General features: G+C 42.2%; 2 protein-coding genes across 7 annotated transcripts in view; both read left to right on the top strand.

Annotated features, from left to right (window-relative positions):
* Window positions 1-16,065, top strand: part of LOC134320292 (uncharacterized) — a 150,331-nt gene extending 134,266 nt beyond the window's left edge. The window contains exon 5 of the transcript XR_010013656.1: window positions 15,985-16,065. The gene's annotated coding sequence lies outside the window, so the exon portion shown is untranslated. The remainder of the gene's footprint in view (window positions 1-15,984) is intronic.
* Window positions 9,134-15,991, top strand: LOC134320291 (uncharacterized). 6 transcript variants are annotated; one of them, XR_010013649.1, is made up of 5 exons: window positions 9,134-9,286; window positions 9,734-10,364; window positions 10,445-11,110; window positions 11,191-11,400; window positions 15,051-15,991. XR_010013649.1 is itself a non-coding variant. In XM_063001632.1 (3 exons), the coding sequence occupies exons 1-3, from the start codon at window positions 9,734-9,736 to the stop codon at window positions 11,316-11,318; spliced, it is 1,425 nt and encodes a 474-aa protein (XP_062857702.1). In that variant the 5' UTR covers window positions 9,673-9,733; the 3' UTR covers window positions 11,319-14,609. The 6 variants fall into 6 exon arrangements, 1 of the variants encoding a protein (XP_062857702.1); XR_010013652.1 differs by lacking the exon at window positions 9,134-9,286 and having other exon boundaries at window positions 9,673-10,364; window positions 15,051-15,306; window positions 15,705-15,991; XR_010013651.1 differs by lacking the exon at window positions 9,134-9,286 and having other exon boundaries at window positions 9,673-10,364; window positions 15,051-15,306; window positions 15,540-15,991.
* Window positions 16,066-21,276: the final 5,211 nt, after the last annotated feature.

The following is a 21,276-nucleotide window of genomic DNA, read 5'->3' as shown; positions in this document are numbered from 1 at the left end:
TGAATCTTTAGTGAATCTATAATGAATCTATAATGAAACAATAATGAATCAACAGTGAATCTATAATGAATCTATAATGAATCTATAACGAATCAACAGTGAATCTATAGAGAATCTATAATGAATCAACAGTGAATCTATAATGAATCTATAATGAATCTATAACGAATCAACAGTGAATCTATAGAGAATCTATAATGAATCAACAGTGAATCTATAATGAATCTATAATGAATCAACAGTGAATCTATAGAGAATCTATAATGAATCAACAGTGAATCTATAATAAATCTGTAATGAATCAACAGTGAATCTATAGAGAATCAATAATGAATAAACAATAAATCTGTAATGAATATATAGTGAATCAACAGTGAATCAATAGTAAATCTATAATGAATCAATAACGAATCAATAATGAATCAACAGTGAGTCTGTAATGAATCAACAGTGAGTCTATAGTGAATCTATAGAGAATCTACAGAGAATCTAGAATGAATCTAGAATGAATCTATAAATAATCTAAAGTGAGTTAATAGAGAATCTGTAGCGGAGGAAACGGAGCTAATTTCTCTGTCTCAGACTGCGATGGAACCGCCGCGACGCCGGAGCGCTACGTCGTCGCGCGTCGGGTCATGACGTGAACTGAATTATGGGCCGAGGGGCGAGTACACGAGGACATTTTGTCATCCGGTACAAACCAGTTCAAGCATCGTGGTCAGAAGTATGTGGACAGGGCGCCCAGGTGAGATTCTGAACTCAGCTCTGCTACTGGTCAGCTGGGCGCCATCTAGTGGGCACAATTGGCATTGCCTACAGCAGACACCAATTGGCCACTGGAAGGAGCATGAAGCAGGCAAATATACCCTCCTCGAACGCATTCGGGATCCCCAGCAGTGGAAGACTATGCTAAATCAGGAGAAAAATGGACAAAAAGCAGAAATAAATAAAAAAATTAAAATTTGTGGACGCCTGAGCATCAGCTTGTTAGCATTAAGGGGTTAAAGGGTCCCGGGTTTATACCTGCTGTCCATCCAGTGATTCCAGGTAGTTCCGGACCCGTCATGACCCTGACCAGGATGGAACAGTTACTGAAAATAAAATAAACGATGAGTGATTGAACAGACAGGGGTGCAAATAACAAAATGTCCTCGTGTACGAAGCCTGAGTCTGTTTTTTTAACTCCAGTCCAACCCCAGCTCGGCCTGAACACCAGGACGCATCATCACGCTGGATCAGACGTCCTGATGTTCAGGTCTGTAAAGCATGAAGCTGTGCAGATCCTTCAGGACTGGAGTTAAAAATAATAATAATAATATAATTCATGCACTCAAAAAAGAAAAAAACAACAAATTATATTTATTTTATGTTTTTTTTTAAATCTATTTAGATCAATCTCATTTAGTCAGTATAAGAGTATATACGTCCACACGATTTTTTCCACTTATATCACATATTTATGTGTATATTTTAATCTACAGTGTATCACAACAGTGAGTACACCCCTCACATTTCTGCAAATATTTTATTATATCTTTTCATGGGACAACACTATAGAAACAAAACTTGGATATAACTTAGAGTAGTCAGTGTACAACTTGTATAGCAGTGTAGATTTACTGTCTTCTGAAAATAACTCAACACACAGCTATTAATGTCTAAATGGCTGGCAACATAAGTGAGTACACCCCACAGTGAACATGTCCAAATTGTGCCCAAAGTGTCAATATTTTGTGTGACCACCATTATTATCCAGCACTGCCTTAACCCTCCTGGGCATGGAATTCACCAGAGCTGCACTGGTTGCTACTGGAATCCTATTCCACTCCTCCATGATGACATCACGGAGCTGGTGGATGTTAGACACCTTGAACTCCTCCACCTTCTGTAAAGGAAAGGATCGGAGGCTTTACTTTGCTCAGGTTAACTTTTATTAATGAGCTTCAGCCATGCAACAGCATACACACACACCGTCTCGGTAACCCTCTCCTTGTGTTTATCTCCCCTCCCAGCCCACCTTGAACTCCTCCACCTTCTGTAAAGGAAAGGATCGGAGGCTTTACTTTGCTCAGGTTAACTTTTATTAATGAGCTTCAGCCATGCAACAGCATACACACACACCGTCTCGGTAACCCTCTCCTTGTGTTTATCTCCCCTCCCAGCCCTCGGCTCTCTACTGCCGTAAATAACATCGTACAAGCGCAAACACATTTTTTACTACCGTATATGACATCTTCCCCCTTTTATTTATTTATTTATTTTTTTAATGTTTAGTAACAACATATTTAAGTATCTCACGTACTTTAACATAGTACTGCATTATCACCAACACAATTACGTCACAAATCAACATTACTGACAACAATACAACTTATTCCCATTTCTAACTTTACAGTTAACTTTTCACCATTTTCATATACAGATATTTTTTTTCTATATATATTCACTGCCACCCCCTCAAAAAAAAATAAGATCCATGTTAGTTTTACAGGTCAAGCCTGTTTACTGGCCTACACACTCTACCAGACCTAGTCACAGTCGGAGTAGACAAAGCGTTTGCGGGTTTGTCCAGACTCTGACTAGTAGGAACAGTCACAGACGTAGTGACTACATCAGAAAGAATACCTGTCTCTTTGTTTTGGTCAGCTGTTACTTGGGCAGGTTTAGAAACTGGCCCTAACTGAAGATGACGGCGATTCCGCCGCAGCTCCGCTCCCTGCTGCGTCCTGACAACAAAAGATCTTGGGGTTGTGCTCTCACTCGAGACCACTGCTGGTAAAGACCACGACCTTTCATGATCCAACCTACAGAACACAGCACCTCCTGGTTGCAGTGCAGGTAAGGGCTTGGCTCCATGACGGCGGTTGAAGTAGTAAGCCTGTTTAGCCTTCTCCTTACTGTCCTTTACCTTCACTGCAGTTCTATTTGGCCATTTTGGTAGTAGATTCTTCTCCAAGGTAGGTAGTGTAGTTCTGATTTTCCTCCCCATCAGCAACTCAGCTGGGCTGAAACCAGTGGAGGAACATGGAGTGGACCTGTAGCTCATCAGAGCCATCACAGGATCATTTTGTTTGAGAATTTTATTTGCCGTTTGCACAGCTCTCTCAGCATGTCCATTACCTTGTGGATGGTGGGGACTCGAAGTACAGTGCTTAAAGTCAAGCTGTCTAGCAAAGTCCTGAAATTCAGCACATGAGAACTGTGGTCCATTATCGCTCACTACCTCATCTGGGATACCAAATCTAGCAAAAACTGTTTTCAGTTTATTTATCACTTGTAAACTTGTTGTTGTTGGCAAGTGTAAAATTTCAATAAATCTGGAGTAATAGTCTGAAATTACCAGGTACTGATGGTGTTTGTACTCACACAAGTCCATTGCAATTCTCTTCCAGGGTCGTTCAGGAAGTGCTGTAGAGATGAGAGGTTCCTTTTGTTGTGTTCTTTTCAGTTCACGGCACACCTGGCATGATGTCACAAGCTCGCTTATTTCCTTGCTAATCTTGGGCCACCACACAGATGAATTTGCTCTCTCTCGACATTTCACTAGTCCCTGGTGCCCTTCATGGATTTTCTGGAGAATTTCGCTCCTCATCAGCCGTGGCACAACAATTCTACTCCCTCTGAGGACAAGGCCATCGTAAACTGACAGTTCAGATTTCACTTGGATGTACTCTCTTGCACTCTCAGGTACGCTGCTTAAGTGCTCAGGCCATCCAGTTCTTATGAGTTTCATGACAGACAGCAATTCAGCATCAAAGGATGTAGCTGCTCTAATTTCCTCCATTTTGCTTGGAGAAGCAGGGATTCCCCCTATTACACTAGCCACGTAACATGCTACCTCACTGTGCGTTTTGGATTCTACCCCCATGGCAGCCAGCGGACTGCGTGACAAGGTGTCAGCGATGACCAGATTTTTCCTGGAGCATATTCTGCAATGGGGTTAAATCTCATAAGCCTCATGAGAAGACGCTGACAACGTAAAGGTACATTGTCCAGGCTGCGGTTGTTGATAAGGGGTACTAATGGCTTGTGGTCTGTCACAAGTTTAAACTTCTCCAGTCCATTGAGGTATCTGTCGAACCTCTCACATGCCCACACGCCAGCCAAACTCTCCTTCTCTATTTGAGCGTAGCGCGTTTCTGCTTCAGTTAGGCGTCTGGAGCAAAATGCCACAGGTTTCCACTGCTCTCCATGGAGCTGAAGGAGAACTCCTCCCAGTCCATAACTACTTGCATCTGCTGGCATAGCAGTGGGCTTGTTTACGTCATAGTAGGCAAGTACTGGTGCAGTCGTCAGCAGTTCTTTTATGTTTTCAAAAGCTGTTTGTTGTGCATGATCCCATGTCCATGTGTTCTTGTTTCTTTTTAGAAGCTCATATAGTGGTTGTCCTACAGTTGAGAGGTTGGGAATGTATCTTCCTAGATAATTCACCATTCCCAGTATTCTTTTCAACTCCTGCACGTCTGCAGGTGGCGGTAGCTGCCGAATGGCTTCCACCTTGTCGGGGTCTGGGCGGATACCGGACTGGTCAATTAGATGTCCGAGGAACCGTAGCTGGTTCTGCCTGATAGAGCACTTCTCACGGTTGAGTTTCATGCCAGCTGTCTCAATGCGCTGCATCACCATCTCCAGGCAACGATCGCGCTCTTCTGTTGTAGTTCCATAAACTAGAATGTCATCCATAAAGACTTCAACGCCCTACAGCCCCTGTAGTGTCTCTTTCATCTTTCTTTGGAAGATTTCTGGAGCGCTGGTAATCCCGAATGGAAGACGCTTGAAATTGAATCTTCCGAATGGTGTTATGAAAGTGGTTAGTTTACAGCTGTCTGGGTGCAGCGGTATCTGGAAGAAACCACTGGCAGCATCAAGTGAGGAGAATACAGTGGCTCCACTTAGTTTTGCTGTGATCTCTTCTGTAGTAGGCAGTATATACTGTTCTCTTTTTACAGCCTCGTTCAGTTTCTTGAGATCAACACAAATACGGACTTTACCTGTGCTCTTCTTTAAGACTGGCACTATAGGTGCACACCAGTCAGTGGGCTGCGTCACTCTCGCAATAATGCCATTTCTCTCCATCCTCTGGAGCTCCTCTTTGACCTTTTGCAACATGGGGAAAGGTACACGCCGTGCTGCATGTACTGCATATGGCTGAGCATTGTCTTTCAGCTGTATTTTTACAGGTTCAGTCTTTAATGTCCCATGCTCACCGAATGCTTGTGAATGTCCTCTGTTGCACACTAATTGATTTACTCTTTTTACCAGATTCATTTTCACTGACAGTGGTCTGCTAAGCAGGTTGCTTACAGTGTGCCCGCGGATGACATATGCTGTGATTGGGTGTGTTTCTCCTTTATAGGTCACAGTGCTCTGAACTCGCCCTATGCACTGCAGCTCACCACCTGGACTATCCAATGGAATATTTGCAGGCTCTAGTGGTCTTCTGGGGATGAGTGAGTGGTAGGCCTCCTCGCTAATGATGCTCACATCAGCGCCAGTGTCGATTTTAAATTCTACCGGTGTGGAGCCCACCAGCAGCTTGACAGCCCATTGTTCTGATGAACCCTCTGCCTTACTCACGGCCCCTAGAAAATATGACTGCGCTTCTAGTTCAGTCACCTCTCTCACAGCTTTCCTGTTTCGACACACTCTACCCCAATGTCCAATTTTACTGCATGCATTGCATTTGGATTTTCTCGCTGGGCAGTTTTCATCTTTACTGTGCCTTCTTTTGCCACATTTCCCACACTGTCCATCATATCAACTTTTTGGCTTACCTTGGTGCTTGGTGTATTTGCTGCTCTTGTGCGTGACCTCATGTATTACTCCTGTTGCTTCTCCCTGCATGCTGACTTGTGAAGTAACCTCCTCCGACTGCCTGACTGTCTCGATGGTCAGTGCTAGTGTCAGGTCCTTCATTAGCTGCAGTCTCCGTGAGACATCTTTATCGAGTATTCCCACCACAATTCGGTCGCGAATATTCTCGTCTCTACTAGCGCCAAAGTCGCAATGTTCAGACAGTTCATACAGAGCTCTTATAAAAGTTTCGGCTTTCTCACCGGGTCTTTGCACTCGCTGATGGAAACACGCGCGTTCGTGTATTACATTCCTCCTGGGCACAAAGTACTCATCGAATTTTGCAAGCACTCTGTCAAAGTCATTTCTGTGTCCCTCTTCGTCAAATGCGAACGAACGGTAGACATTTTCAGACTCGCTTCCCATAGCGTATATCAGGCTACTCACTTGCACAGCGCCATCCTCCTTGTCCAGCTTAGTAGCGGTTCTGAATCTCACGAAACGCTGCTTCCAATCCGGCCACTCACTCGGCTTGTCGAAAGAAAAGTTTGTCGGAGGGTTGAATTTCGCCATTACTTTTTCACTTCTGACACCATGTAAAGGAAAGGATCGGAGGCTTTACTTTGCTCAGGTTAACTTTTATTAATGAGCTTCAGCCATGCAACAGCATACACACACACCGTCTCGGTAACCCTCTCCTTGTGTTTATCTCCCCTCCCAGCCCTCGGCTCTCTACTGCCGTAAATAACATCGTACAAGCGCAAACACATTTTTTACTACCGTATATGACACCTTCCACTTGAGGATGCGCCACAGGTGCTCAATTGGGTTTAGTCCATCACCTTTACCTTCAGCTTCCTCAGCAAGGCAGTTGTCATCTTGGAGGTTGTGTTTGGGGTCGTTATCCTGTTGGAAAACTGCCATGAGGCCCAGTTTTCGAAGGGAGGGGATCATGCTCTGTTTCAGAATGTCACAGTACATGTTGGAATTCATGTTTCCCTCAATGAACTGCAGCTCCCCAGTGCCAGCAACACTCATGCAGCCCAAGACCATGATGCTACCACCACCATGCTTGACTGTAGGCAAGATACAGTTGTCTTGGTACTTCTCACCAGGGCGCCGCCACACATGCTGGACACCATCTGAGCCAAACAAGTTTATCTTGGTCTCGTCAGACCACAGGGCATTCCAGTAATCCATGTTCTTGGACTGCTTGTTTTCAGCAAACTGTTTGCGGGCTTTCTTGTGCGTCAGCTTCCTTCTGGGATGACGACCATGCAGACCGAGTTGATGCAGTGTGCGGCGTATGGTCTGAGCACTGACAGGCTGACCTCCCACGTCTTCAACCTCTGCAGCAATGCTGGCAGCACTCATGTGTCTATTTTTTAAAGCCAACCTCTGGATATGACGCCAAACACGTGGACTCAACTTCTTTGGTCGACCCTGGCGAAGCCTGTTCCGAGTGGAACCTGTCCTGGAAAACCGCTGTATGACCTTGGCCACCATGCTGTAGCTCAGTTTCAGGGTGTTAGCAATCTTCTTATAGCCCAGGCCATCTTTGTGGAGAGCAACAATTCTATTTCTCACATCCTCAGAGAGTTCTTTGCCATGAGGTGCCATGTTGAATATCCAGTGGCCAGTATGAGAGAATTGTACCCAAAACACCAAATTTAACAGCCCTGCTCCCCATTTACACCTGGGACCTTGACACATGACACCAGGGAGGGACAACGACACATTTGGGCACAATTTGGACATGTTCACTGTGGGGTGTACTCACTTATGTTGCCAGCTATTTAGACATTAATGGCTGTGTGTTGAGTTATTTTCAGAAGACAGTAAATCTACACTGCTATACAAGCTGTACACTGACTACTCTAAGTTATATCCAAGTTTCATGTCTATAGTGTTGTCCCATGAAAAGATATAATGAAATATTTGCAGAAATGTGAGGGGTGTACTCACTTTTGTGATACACTGTATATATATTAACCTGTATTATGGATGCAATGAAAGTACCTGTTTTTATATTCCAACCTGTAAAATGAGTAACGTGGCTCCTGCCTTACTAAAAAAAACCGAAGTTTGTAAACCAAACGTCACCATTTTTACTAGATTTTTGTCATCAGCGTTTTATCATTGTGAAAAGCTGAAAGAAAATTAAACATAAAACTGGACGTGACGTGAGACGATGTGAAGATGTTCGAGGTTAAAGCTGCAGTGTGGAACTCGTTCATTATTTAATACATTTTATACCCAGGTCACCGATGGTTACCGGATGACGGAACAGCTGACGCTACAGGTTAAACATTACAATCAGCAATAGTGCTAGTGCTATTAGATCCATGTTTATATTTTACCGTCACCCCACTTCGTTCAGACGGAGGGATTTAATGGAGGTGAATAAAAGCGGTTGTTGTGAGGAACTGACTGCAGCATCGGTGAGGGTTTAACACAGGAAAGAACTCTTATAAACCTGGAACATTAAAGTGTTAAAAGATTTTATATTAAAAATTAAATTAATTATACTTAAACAATCTGATCACAACAGAGCTGTTTTCTTTTCAGCAGTAAACAACAGGTAAAAGTTTCCTACATTTCACCCAATGAATTGGACCCACTGCGACCCTGACCAGGATTAAGCACTGGTGAAACAGACAGTGAATAAATAAATGAAAAATAAAAGAAATCTAGATGCAGCATTTTTTCCTCCATCAATCACTTGCAGTTGCGCTTTTCTTCCACAGGGGGTCTCCAACTCTCCAAATCCTGAAGAGTTCCACACTGCAGCTTTAAACCTCCTGAACAGACTCACTGATGTTTACGCTGTTTATTTATTTATTTGTTCGTTTAAAAGCTGCAATATGTCACTTTTTTGTTAAAATAAAGTCAGTTGCATTTATAAGAGTGGGAGGAATCACGTCTCTGTGTGAGATTTCTGCAGGACGGTTCTGATCTAAGATTTGCTCAAATATCCTTTAGTTTTATTTTGTTTATTGAATTATAATATAAAATAGTTTTAGATAAAACATAAACAGTGCATTTTACTCTGTACATTCTCAGAATTCGCAGCATTTGCAACTTTAACTAAATTCCACAGAAGCTTTATAAAACGTGACATGCAGGAGTTTAAACCTACACTCAGTGTTGAGGTGTGAGATGTACAGAGCTGAATGATCACTGGAACCAGTTACTGATCTTAGTTTAAAACTTCATGATGATTTAAGCCGCTTTAAAACCAATTATTACAATAATACATAATACTTTTAAACCGTTATTTTAAACTCATCACGTGACTTGGCAGCGGTGCGGTGACGCGACACACCTGCGCTGAGCGGCTGCTTCACCTACTGTGACGTCACATGATTCCTGATCGCGGTGCTGCAGGTCCTTCAGGAGGAGGGAGAGAGTTCATCATTTTACTTCTGCACCCAGAGAAGCAACAAGCAACAGAGAGAGAGAGAGAGAGAGAGAGAGAGAGAGAGAGAGAGAGGTGAGAACAAACAACCATCTGATTTTATTTAATGTCTAATCTAATATCTCATTTCATCTGATCTCATATAATCTCATCATATTTCATCTAAAATAATCTAATATCTCATTTCATCTCATTTTATTTAATCTGATCTCATGTAATCTTAAAATATCTGATCTAAAATAATCTAATATCTCATTTCATCTGATCTAATGAACATTTGACAGTTTCAGCTCTTATCTGAATGTAATAAATGAGACGTTTCAGGACGTTTTAGTATTTGTATATGAAATAAAAAAGAATAAATAATAAAAACTGATCCACAACATCACCAGTGTTGTGAATTCATTTCAGACTCGATATTTAATCAGTTCAAAAGAATTTTGCAGCATTAATAACAGAAATGATTTGAAATGAATTTTTAATAAAAGAACTGAATTAAATTTCTTCTCCTGGGTGAATCAGATGGAGATCCAGAGAGAATCCACACCGACGCCTGAGGACGACGACATGGAGATCATCACCATCTACATTAACAGAGAATTCATGAAGCAGGTCCAGGACTCGCCGGGGAGCGCCAACGTCCGTCTGTCCGATAGTGTGGACGAGAAGGTTGGGGTCACTAAGTCCACCATCAGCGTCATGTCAGAGGAGCTTAATGTGGCCTCCTCCCTGCTGACCGACTCCGTCCTGGATGAGGACGAGGTGACCAACGTCCCCCAAATTAAGGACGAGAAGGTTGGGGACGCTGAGTCCACCATCAGCATCATGTCAAAGGAGCTTAATGTGGCCTCCTGTCAGCTGACCGACTCCGTCCTGGATAAGATCAAGGTGACCAACGTCCCCCAAAATAAGGACGAGAAGGTCGGGGGTGCTGAGTCCACCATCAGCATCATGTCAAAGGAGCTTAATGTGGCCTCCTGTCAGCGGACCAACTCTGTCCTGGACGAGATCAAGGACACTTTTGGTCAAAAGGAGAAGAGTGAGAAATCCACCATGACTGACCCGATACCAGAAATCGATCCAACCTGCAGGAAGATCCTGGTTCAGCCGGTAAAGAAGCTGCCCGCTGAAGCTCCAGCTAAAGAAGCAATCTGTGAGTAACGGCTCCACATCCAGTTCTTCATCAAACCATCATCACCAAACCGTGTTTCATTCTTCTTCTCTCATCCAAAGGCACTGCAGAAAAGATGAAGAAGAAGAAGAAGAAGGACCAGATCCTGGGATTCTTCAGAAGATCCTGGCAGACCACGAAGAGGATCTTCAACAAGAGATCAAACATGGAGATCGTTACCAAGCAGGTCCAGGACTCACTGGGGAGCACCTACGTCCACCTGCCCAATAGTGTGGAAGAGAAGGTTGGGGTCACTAAGTCCACCATCAGCGTCATGTCAGAGGAGCTTAATGTGGCCTCCTCCCCGCTGACCGACTCTGTCCTGGATGAGGATGAGGTGACCAACGTCCCCCAAAATAAGGACGAGAAGGTTGGGGGCGCTGAGTCCACCATCAGCATCATGTCAGAAGAGCTTAATGTGGCCTCCTGTCAGCTGACCGACTCCGTCCTGGATAAGATCGAGGTGACCAACGTCCCTCAAAATAAGGACCAGAAGGTCAGGGGCCCTGAGTCCACCATCAGCATCATGTCAAAGGAGCTTAATGTGGCCTCCTGTCAGCAGACCAACTCTGTCCTGGACGAGATCAAGGATACTTTTGGTCAAAAGGAGAAGAGTGAGAAATCCACCATGACTGACCCGATACCAGAAATCGATCCAACCTGCAGGAAGATCCTGGTTCAGCCGGTAAAGAAGCTGCCCGCTGAAGCTCCAGCTAAAGAAGCAATCTGTGAGTAACGGCTCTACATCCAGTTCTTCATCAAACCATCATCACCAAACCGTGTTTCATTCTTCTTCTCTCATCCAAAGGCACCGCAGAAAAGATGAAGAAAAAGAAGAAGAAGAAGAAGGACCAGATCCTGGGATTCTTCAGAAGATCCTGGCAGACCATGAAGAGGATCTGCAACAAGAGATCAAACAAAGTTTCCCCCCTCTAATTTCCCCACAATCCCCCAAATGATATTCCCTCCTCAGCTATATAGCACATTCTCAGACAATTCTCCATGTAAGATCATTTTGGTGAGGAGCAGAAGATTCAGAACTTAAACCAGCTTTTTCACCTTCAGGACTTCAGCTTTTATCGACGTGAAAATGCCGTTCCCTTTACCATCCGCCTGGCACTGCTGCGTTCTGCCCCATGTTGGTCCCTCCAGACCTGGACCGGTCCATCTTGTTCCCTCTTGCTCCCTCTTGCTTCTTGGCTGAGAGCTTCGTGGTTGAGAGCTCCGGTGTACCGGAATGTTCTCCGGTGCTCTTAGGGTCGGGGTTGTCTTAAACTTCTCTGTGCAGGATACGATCGCTGTTCCACAGACTTGGTTCCATCTTGGTACCAGAAGTCCTCATGATACCAGAGTCTGTGGTTCCTGGTAGAGATGGGAGGATCGATCGGCTATGTATCGAAATCGGCCGATTTTTTATCAAAATATGCGATCGGCCGATATTTCCTAAATTCAGCAGATCCGATCGTGTGATATACAAACATCATCTCCATGTTAAGCTTAACAGCTCAGTGGATTGATCCAGACATTGAGCTACAAAGCTCCAACCATCGTATCACCATTCAACAAACATCGCACTTTACAACCTAAAATAACATAATTAACGTTGTGCATCATACATACGATGGAATTTTGCCGATTGAAATATTTACTTTAAAAAGATAATTCAACCCGACCCCATCTAAGTCAATTCTATGAGCACATTATATGAACTCGTGGTTCACTTTGGTAAATCGTAAGCGGTTCTTGCTTTTGATGTAGATGAGAGCAGAAAACGTTACAGAGCCAATCGGAGGCAAAAGTTTATTAGTTACTAAGTTGGTTAGTTCAGGATCATTTGCAGTGACTGACAGAAAACTTTTAGCTCCACAGACAGAACGACTCTGACTCGGTTACCGCTCTGTGGTAATAGCGGTTTAATGAAGCTTTTTAATGTAAGAGAGTCACACAGAATGTTCTGTAGTAGCTGGTGTTTATTTAAAACCACGACATTAATTAATTAATTAATTAACACGGAGAGATAACTGAGAAGAGAAACGCTTCGCATAAAATGAATCGACTCGTGAATCACTTATATCAATACTGCGAACAGATCGTCTCTCTTAAAGACACACACACACACACACACACGTGGCAGCATTTGGCACCGGTTTATCTTCACTGTTTCCCTATTTCAAGTTTTTTTCAGACTGAACTGGATAACATTAAACCTGCGTGTGTGGTCAGTTAGACTAATGAAATATGTCTCCTGTGGGTGAAAAAATAAATTGCTTTAGTTTAAAAAGTAAACCCCCCGTCAACCCCCCCCCCAATCCGAATCGGCTATCGGCCTATCACCCTCAAAGAAGATTAGAGATCGAAATCGGTGCCAAAAACCCTGATCGGTACATCTCTAGTTCCGGGTGCTTCTGAGAACTGTTGGTTGCTCGTGGTGGTGGTGTTGGATTTCAGAAGGAATTCTGGGACTTTGTGAGCTGAGCTTGATCATCTTAGATGTTGGGCTCCCCCAGTACCAGGATTCTGGCTTCAACACCTCAAGTGTTGGATTTCTGAAGGAATTCTGGGACTTTGTGAGCTGAGCTTCATCTTCTTAGATGTTGGGCTCCTCCAGTACCAGGATTCTGGCTTCAACACCTCAAGTGTGGGATTTCTGAAGGAATTCTGGGACTTTGTAAGCTGAGCTTCATCTTCTTAGATGTTGGGCTCCTCCAGTACCAGGATTCTGGCTTAAACACCTCAAGTGTTGGATTTCTGAAGGAATTCTGGGACTTTGTGAGCTGAGCTTGATCATCTTAGATGTTGGGCTCCTCCAGTACCAGGATTCTGGCTTCAACACCTCAAGTGTTGGATTTCTGAAGGAATTCTGGGACTTTGTGAGCTGAGCTTGATCATCTTAGATGTTGGGCTCCTCCAGTACCAGGATTCTGGCTTCAACACCTCAAGTGTTGGCTTTCTGAAGGAATTCTGGGACTTTGTGAGCTGAGCTTGATCATCTTAGATGTTGGGCTCCTCCAGTACCAGGATTCTGGCTTCAACACCTCAAGTGTTGGATTTCTGAAGGAATTCTGGCACTTTGTGAGCTGAGCTTGATCATCTTAGATGTTGGGCTCCTCCAGTACCAGGATTCTGGCTTCAACACCTCAAGTGTTGGCTTTCTGAAGGAATTCTGGGACTTTGTGAGCTGAGCTTGATCATCTTAGATGTTGGGCTCCTCCAGTACCAGGATTCTGGCTTCAACACCTCAAGTGTTGGATTTCTGAAAGAATTCTGGGACTTTGTGAGCTGAGCTTCATCTTGAGAGATGTTGGGCTCCTCCAGTACCAGGATTCTGGCTTCAACACTTCAAGTGTTGGATTTCTGAAGGAATTCTGGGACTTTGTGAGCTGAGCTTGATCATCTTAGATGTTGGGCTCCTCCAGTACCAGGATTCTGGCTTCAACACCTCAAGTGTTGGATTTCTGAAGGAATTCTGGAACTTTGTGAGCTGAGCTTGATCATCTTAGATGTTGGGCTCCTCCAGTACCAGGATTCTGGCTTCAACACCTCAAGTGTTGGATTTCTGAAGGAATTCTGGGACTTTGTGAGCTGAGCTTCATCTTCTTACATGTTGGGCTCCTCCAGTACCAGGATTCTGGCTTCAACACCTCAAGTGTTGGATTTCTGAAGGAATTCTGGGACTTTGTGAGCTGAGCTTGATCATCTTAGATGTTGGGCTCCTCCAGTACCAGGATTCTGGCTTCAACACCTCAAGTGTTGGATTTCTGAAGGAATTCTGGGACTTTGTGAGCTGAGCTTGATCATCTTAGATGTTGGGCTCCTCCAGTACCAGGATTCTGGCTTCAACACCTCGTGTTGGATTTCTGAAGGAATTCTGGGACTTTGTGAGCTGAGCTTCATCTTGAGAGATGTTGGGCTCCTCCAGTACCAGGATTCTGGCTTCACCACCCCATACAGAGCATCATCAGTTATCTCAGCATCGTCATATTCTTGATGTACCTGCTCAGCATGTCTTCTACCCTGTGGAACTCTTAGATCTGGAAAATTAAATCATTTCCTCTTGGGGGCAGAACAGAGCTCCGTAGCAAATAAAGCCGAAGACGTGACGCCCGCTCCTTACCCAGGTTCTGAAACGAGATGTGGATCTAGCTGAGAACGTGAATATCTCCGGCCGGCTGCTTCCTTCTCTTCCCTTTCCCTTCTTCTCCATCAATAAAGCTGGTGTCAGATGAATGCTGGTTGTAGGAATCGTGTTTGTGATGAGATTTTACACACAATCATCTAGAGCAGGGGTATTCAACTAAAATTTAAAGGGGTCCAGTTAGAGAAAATTTCTTGAAGCGAAGGTCCGAAATGTTTAACTATATATATATATATAATGTAAATATATTGATATTTACATTTACATTTTCAGCATTTAGCAGACGCTTTTATCCAAAGCGACTTACACAATGAGCGGAACACAATGAGCAATTGAGTGTTAAGGGCCTTGCTCAGGGACCCAACAGTGGCAACTTGGTGGTGGCGGGGCTTGAACCGGCAACCTTCTGTTTATTAGTCCAGTACCTTAACCACTATAACATATATACAATATAGTATAATGTAGCCTAGTAGTTGTATCAACATCTGCATGTTATCAATAACTGTCAAATCAAATGTCTGTTTATTTATTAGGATTTTAACGTCATGTTTTACACTTTGGATACATTCATGACAGGAACGGTAGTTACTCATTACACGAGATTCATCAGGTCACAAGGTTATATCGAACACAGTCATGGACAATTTAGTATCTCCAATACACCTCACTTGCATGTTTTTGGACTGTGGGAGGAAACCGGAGCACCGAAGGAAACCCATGCGGACACGGGGAGAACATGCACACACAGAGAGGACCCGGACCGGACAATAAATTGTGTTCCAGTGGGAAGTAAGAACAGAAATGAGTCTCTCCATCATTAAATGCTGTAATTTCGCTGTACACGTTTCTTTTTTGGAGAGCGCCATTTGTCTCCTGTCTCACTCGTCTTTTTCTCAACTTTCTCCTGCACAGTTGTCTGTATCTCTCCCTTAATTTTTTCTACATTCGCTATCTTTCTTTTAATTTCCACCGTCTTTTCACATGTAACTCGCCTCTAACTCTCTCAACTGTCTGCACTGCAGTCGCAGTGTTTACCGGCTGGAATGCACAGACTTGATTGGCTGAGTGGTGTCAAGTGATTGGTTCTCATCCGCTAAACCGCTACCGTAAAGACTACAAAAGCTGCGCCGGTTAAAATAGAAGCGCTCCGTCAGGTTTCAAATCCTAACTTTCTGTTTTGGCTATAGGTCCGGGTCCGTATGGGACAGCTTCTGGGTCCGGACCCGGACCGTGGTCCGCCTGTTAGTGACCTCTGATCTAGAGAATCGAATCGAACCGTGAAGAAGCTCAGCAGAAGCTCAGCAGTGGATCCGAACCAACATTCACAACAGAGACTTTCATTCATACTGAGATTCTTCAGGTTTCTTTTAGGTTTTAATTCTTATAAAAAAAACAGAAGCTGGAAAAAGTCAAATAAACACAAAGAAACTAAAACATAAAAGAATGAAAAGATTTTCTAGTAAAGAGGTGTGTGTGTGTGTGTGTGTGTGTGTGTGTGTGTTTTCTGCCTTTTGCTCAATTAATCGGACCCACCACAACCCTGACCAGGATAAAGCAAACAGAATAAATATATTAAAATCACCTCCTGGTTTCTACACTCACTGTCCATGTTATCAGCTCCACTTACCATATAGAAGCACTTTGTAGTTCTAAAATTACTGACTGTAGTTTATTTGTTTCTACATGTTTTGTTACCCCCTTTCATGCTGTTCTTCAATGGTCAGGACCCCCACAGAGCAGGTATTAGATAGATAGATAGATAGATAGATAGATAGATAGATAGATAGATAGATAGATAGATAGATAGATAGATAGATAGATAGATAGATAGATAGATAGATAGATAGACAGACAGATACTTTATTGATCCCGAAGGAAATTAGAGTCCCAGTAGCATTGTACATCAAATCAAATCAAATACACACTATAAAGAAAAAATACAACAATATAAATTCGAAAAAAGTACAAACACTTTGACAGATTGAATGTAACCTGAGTTTTACATATACTGCATAGCAGTGGCGGCTGCTGGTCTTTCAAAGAGGGGAAGCTCATTGTCGGCTTACATCATAAAATTTGTCAATTTATTTACACATAAATTCTGCCCTCTGTTCCTTTTACAAGAAAATGGCCTGAAATGGGTTACAGCAGTTTGTCTTTCGACTTCACTTGCAAAATCCGCGATGGGACTGAAGCTCCTAGTGATTAAGTGACTAATGAAGTGTATTGCTTTGGCAATACGAATGTCCCTATTTGTCATGCCAATAAAGCCTCTTCTGAGTTTGAGTTTGAGAAGTGACGGTGTAGCGCTCAAACTAGCTGTCAATCAAAACGGGATTCAGCGTTTCGACTGATCCTCCAATCATCTTGCAGAAGCTCAGCGTCCACACCCGCCCACAGCTCCATTCACCCCCAGAGACGCTCAGCGTCCGGGGGCGGGACAAAATCGAGGCATTTATCCAATGACCGGCGAGTTTCGAAGCAATGAAAAAAAAACCTCAACGCAGTCCCATAGAAGTGAAGAGACGCTCAGCTTCTGTGGGCAAATGCATCTATACGGGAATGTATGAGTTAAGTTAAGAAAATCGAGTCGATTTGTGATAATTAGCTGATTCTGAACGAACTCATCCTCGAGATATACGTATTCTAACGCATTTGTAGTCAATGAAATGTTAACACAACTGTACATATTTGACCATTTAATTTTGGACATTTTAGGGGAAGCTGAGCTTCCCTTGCAGTCTTAGAGAAATCGCCACTGCTGCATAGCTACAGAGCAGTTATAAATGATGAGGATGGATTGAACAAAATAACCAAATGGAATGGAATTAAAAGTAAAAGTGCAGGAAGGTGCAGTTCCAAGTATACAGTACACGGTCCAGATTAAATATAGATTAAATATTAAATATAAAGTGAAGTGATAAGTGACAAGTATTGCACATTGGATTGGGCCAATATAGCCATAACTACAGGGGTTGGACAAAATAACTGAAACACTTGGTTTTAGACCACAATAATTTATTAGTATGGTGTAGGGCCTCCTTTTGCGGCCAATACAGAGTCAATTGGTCTTGGAAATGACATATACAAGTCCTGCACAGTGGTCAGAGGGATTTTAAGCCATTCTTCTTGCAGGATAGTGGCCAGGTCACTACGTGATGCTGGTGGAGGAAAACGTTTCCTGACTCGCTTCTCCAAAACACCCCAAAGTGGCTCAATAATATTTAGATCTGGTGACTGTGCAGGCCATGGGAGATGTTCAACTTCACTTTCATGTTCATCAAACCAATCTTTCACCAGTCTTGCTGTGTGTATTGGTGCATTGTCATCCTGATACACGGCACCGCCATTGGATGCACATGGTCCTCCAGAATGGTTCGGTAGTCCTTGGCAGTGACGCGCCCATCTAGCACAAGTATTGGGCCAAGGGAATGCCATGATATGGCAGCCCAAACCATCACTGATCCACCCCCATGCTTCACTCTGGGCATGCAACAGTCTGGGTGGTACGCTTCTTTGGGGCTTCTCCACACCGTAACTCTCCCGGATGTGGGAAAAACAGTAAAGGTGGACTCATCAGAGAACAATACATATTTCACATTGTCCACAGCCCAAGATTTGCGCTCCTTGCACCATTGAAACCGACGTTTGGCATCGGCACGAGTGACCAAAGGTTTGGCTATATCAGCCCAGCCGTGTATATTGACCCTGTGGAGCTCCCGACGGACAGTTCTGGTGGAAACAGGAGAGTTGAGGTGCACATTTAATTCTGCCGTGATTTGGGCAGCCGTGGTTTTATGTTTTTTGGATACAATCCGGGTTAGCACCCGAACATCCCTTTCAGACAGCTTCCTCTTGCGTCCACAGTTAATCCTGTTGGATGTGGTTTGTCCTTCTTGGTGGTATGCTGACATTACCCTGGATACCGTGGCTCTTGATACATCACAAAGACTTGCTGTCTTGGTCACAGATGCGCCAGCAAGACGTGCACCAACAATTTGTCCTCTTTTGAACTCTGGTATGTCACCCATAATGTTGTGTGCATTGCAATATTTTGAGCAAAACTGTGCTCTTACCCTGCTAATTGAACCTTCACACTCTGCTCTTACTGGTGCAATGTGCAATTAATGAAGATTGGCCACCAGACTGGTCCAATTTAGCCATGAAACCTTTATTATGCGGTAATGCTGCACGGAATGTGTTTTAGATTTTGAAAATGTATGTGACAGAACTTCTCTTTTAAAATCCGTAATAAATGGTAGTTTTTTTTTAAAACGTTACTATTGTAAAACAAGCTAACGCTTGTGTAAATAGACTTTATATATATGAGATAACTTCATTAGTTAAATAATATTATAATTCTTTAGACGGTGTTGGTCAGTTTTCTCATTATAAAAGCCTTTATGGAGTCTCACTGTATATTCCTATGGTTTATTTTACTTTACAAATAACATTCTTTTTGACGTTTAGACGTTTTTTTCATCTAGTGCCATTGTTTGGCCTCTTGAGTGCTGTTCCAAAGGTTGTGCAATTGTGATGAGTAAATTTTTTTTTTCATTTTGAACAAAATCTTGGTGGTTGAACTGAGATTTTAATGTAAATGTAATGATTTAACACTTAAAAGTATATGTTTGAAATTTATATAAACAGACCACAAATGTGTTTCTCTAAATTGAAATGTGGATTAGATGTTAGATTTACTTGATTTCTATGAAGTAGTTAGTTTAAAAAAAAAAAAAGTTTAAAATTATTTTAAATGAAATAATATAATTTATTTTGTACTTTATAGGTATCCTCCAACTTTGCTCTGAGTGCTGTGTCAAAGGCTCTTTAGTGGTGAGCATTATTATTCAAATGCATTTGTTGGTTTACTTGTTCCACAGCATGACTGATGCTATTCATCTTAAAAAATTTGCTAAAAGAATTGCAAGAATATAGATAATTTCTATTTTTTTAGATGCACATCATTGTTATGTACTTTTTTCCAACAGCCCTGAAGTGAGTCTTACTTTCTTTAAGGTTCTAATGTTCATTTTTTTGTTGAAACTGAGACAACAAAAAGGTCTTAGAATATTTTTATTTGTTACTTTTTATTTTATTTCAGATACCGAATTCACTACGAATTTGAAGATTCTAAGACAAGGGTTTTAGAATATTTTTATTTGTTTTATTTTATTTCAGATACCGAATTCACTACGAATTTGAAGATTCCAAGACAAGGTTTTGGAATAATTTAATAAGGTATCCGAATTTGTTACGAATTCGAAGATTTTAAGACAAGGTTTTGGAATAATTTATTCTCTGGACTGTGCAAACTAGAATTTGTGTAGGGTTCCGAATTCACTTAAGAATTCGAAGATTCTAAGACGAGGTTCCCAGGTTTATAGGAACCTGAAGATTCCGGAATATATAAATACATAGGTATTAGCTTAATGCATAGAAATTACGGTACTGTCCAGATACTAATGATAAAGGTGTGATGTTAATATTATTTATAATAGCGCTAAATGATTACTCTATTATTAATATTCTATAATTAATATTACTAATTACTAATACTATCAATCAAAATATAAAAGAGAAGGGGAGTGACTTAATTGAACAGTTTATTGAACTGGTGTGTTTGTGTGTCTGTGTTGTATGTGGCAACATATGTTTGATGAAGTAAGATGTAGGAGGAGTTAGATACTAGTGTTGCCTTTGTTGTTTGTGTTGTAATTGTTTAAATAATCTGTCCAGGTGAACTTAAGAAGTACAATGGGTAAAAGTAAAAGGAATTTAAAAGTTTGTGGAAAAACAAATACATGTTTAAATTAAGATTCTGTACACACATTAGTGTTATATTTATGTAAAAACTATGAAAAAAATGTTGTTTTACATTTTGCAAGGTGGGCAGAGAAAATGGGTTTTTAAGAAAAAGGTGGTTTTAGTAAAAGACAACTAAAAGAGTTCAAATTAAGTTAAAATAAAAGGAATGTGCAAGTAGGGAAAAGAAAAGACGGTATAAAAAAAGTGAAAATGAGAAGAAGGAACAGAGAAAGTGTAGGGACAAACTTAACCAAGTTATGTGTTAAGTAAAAGTTACAGGTTAAATCTCATCTGGACTCCTGCCCTGCCAGAAGGAGAAAGAACCAGGAAAAGAAACCAGCAGCAAATGGAGGAAATACAGGAGAAGCAATAGTGTCAGCTCCCCCAGCATTCTATCCTGAGGAGCCACAGAACCAAACTTCACCTCCCCGTTAACATTCAGCTGTTATCATCACAAGCAACACGTTCTGGCCTGCAGTTTTGGAAGCAGATGACAAACTCACCAGTGGGGGCAGACAAAATGGGAAAGGTGAATGTGATTCTTCAGTTGCTGTATACGGAGTTTTGGTCCAGCAAATATGATTTTGATCAACAGACTATGGACTATTGCTGATATCAGGGATGAAATGACACATATAACCATCCTGAGGAAAAGGCTCAAGAGGATGAGTGACGTAGACTGGAGTATGACAATGATGGAACGTACAGAGATGTGGTCAGAGGACTACTGGGAGGAATAAGAACTGTGTTTCCAGTAAAGATAACAGCTTGCATACAGGAGGACAAAGAGACTGTGCAGAATTATCCTGAACGACTGGAAAAGGTCCATAGTATTGATATTGGACTGCTGAAAAAACAAAAAAACAAACAAAAAAAAACTTCTTAAATGAACTGAACCAAGCAACAGAGACAGAGGAATAGGAAAATCATCATTTGCAAGTGCTGTGTGTT

The sequence above is a fragment of the Trichomycterus rosablanca genome, chromosome 9 (genome assembly GCF_030014385.1).
Source record: "Trichomycterus rosablanca isolate fTriRos1 chromosome 9, fTriRos1.hap1, whole genome shotgun sequence".
Taxonomy (NCBI): Eukaryota; Metazoa; Chordata; class Actinopteri; order Siluriformes; family Trichomycteridae; genus Trichomycterus; species Trichomycterus rosablanca.
The sequence above is the reverse complement of the archived record's forward strand: the minus strand, read 5'-3'. Positions and strand labels throughout refer to the sequence as shown.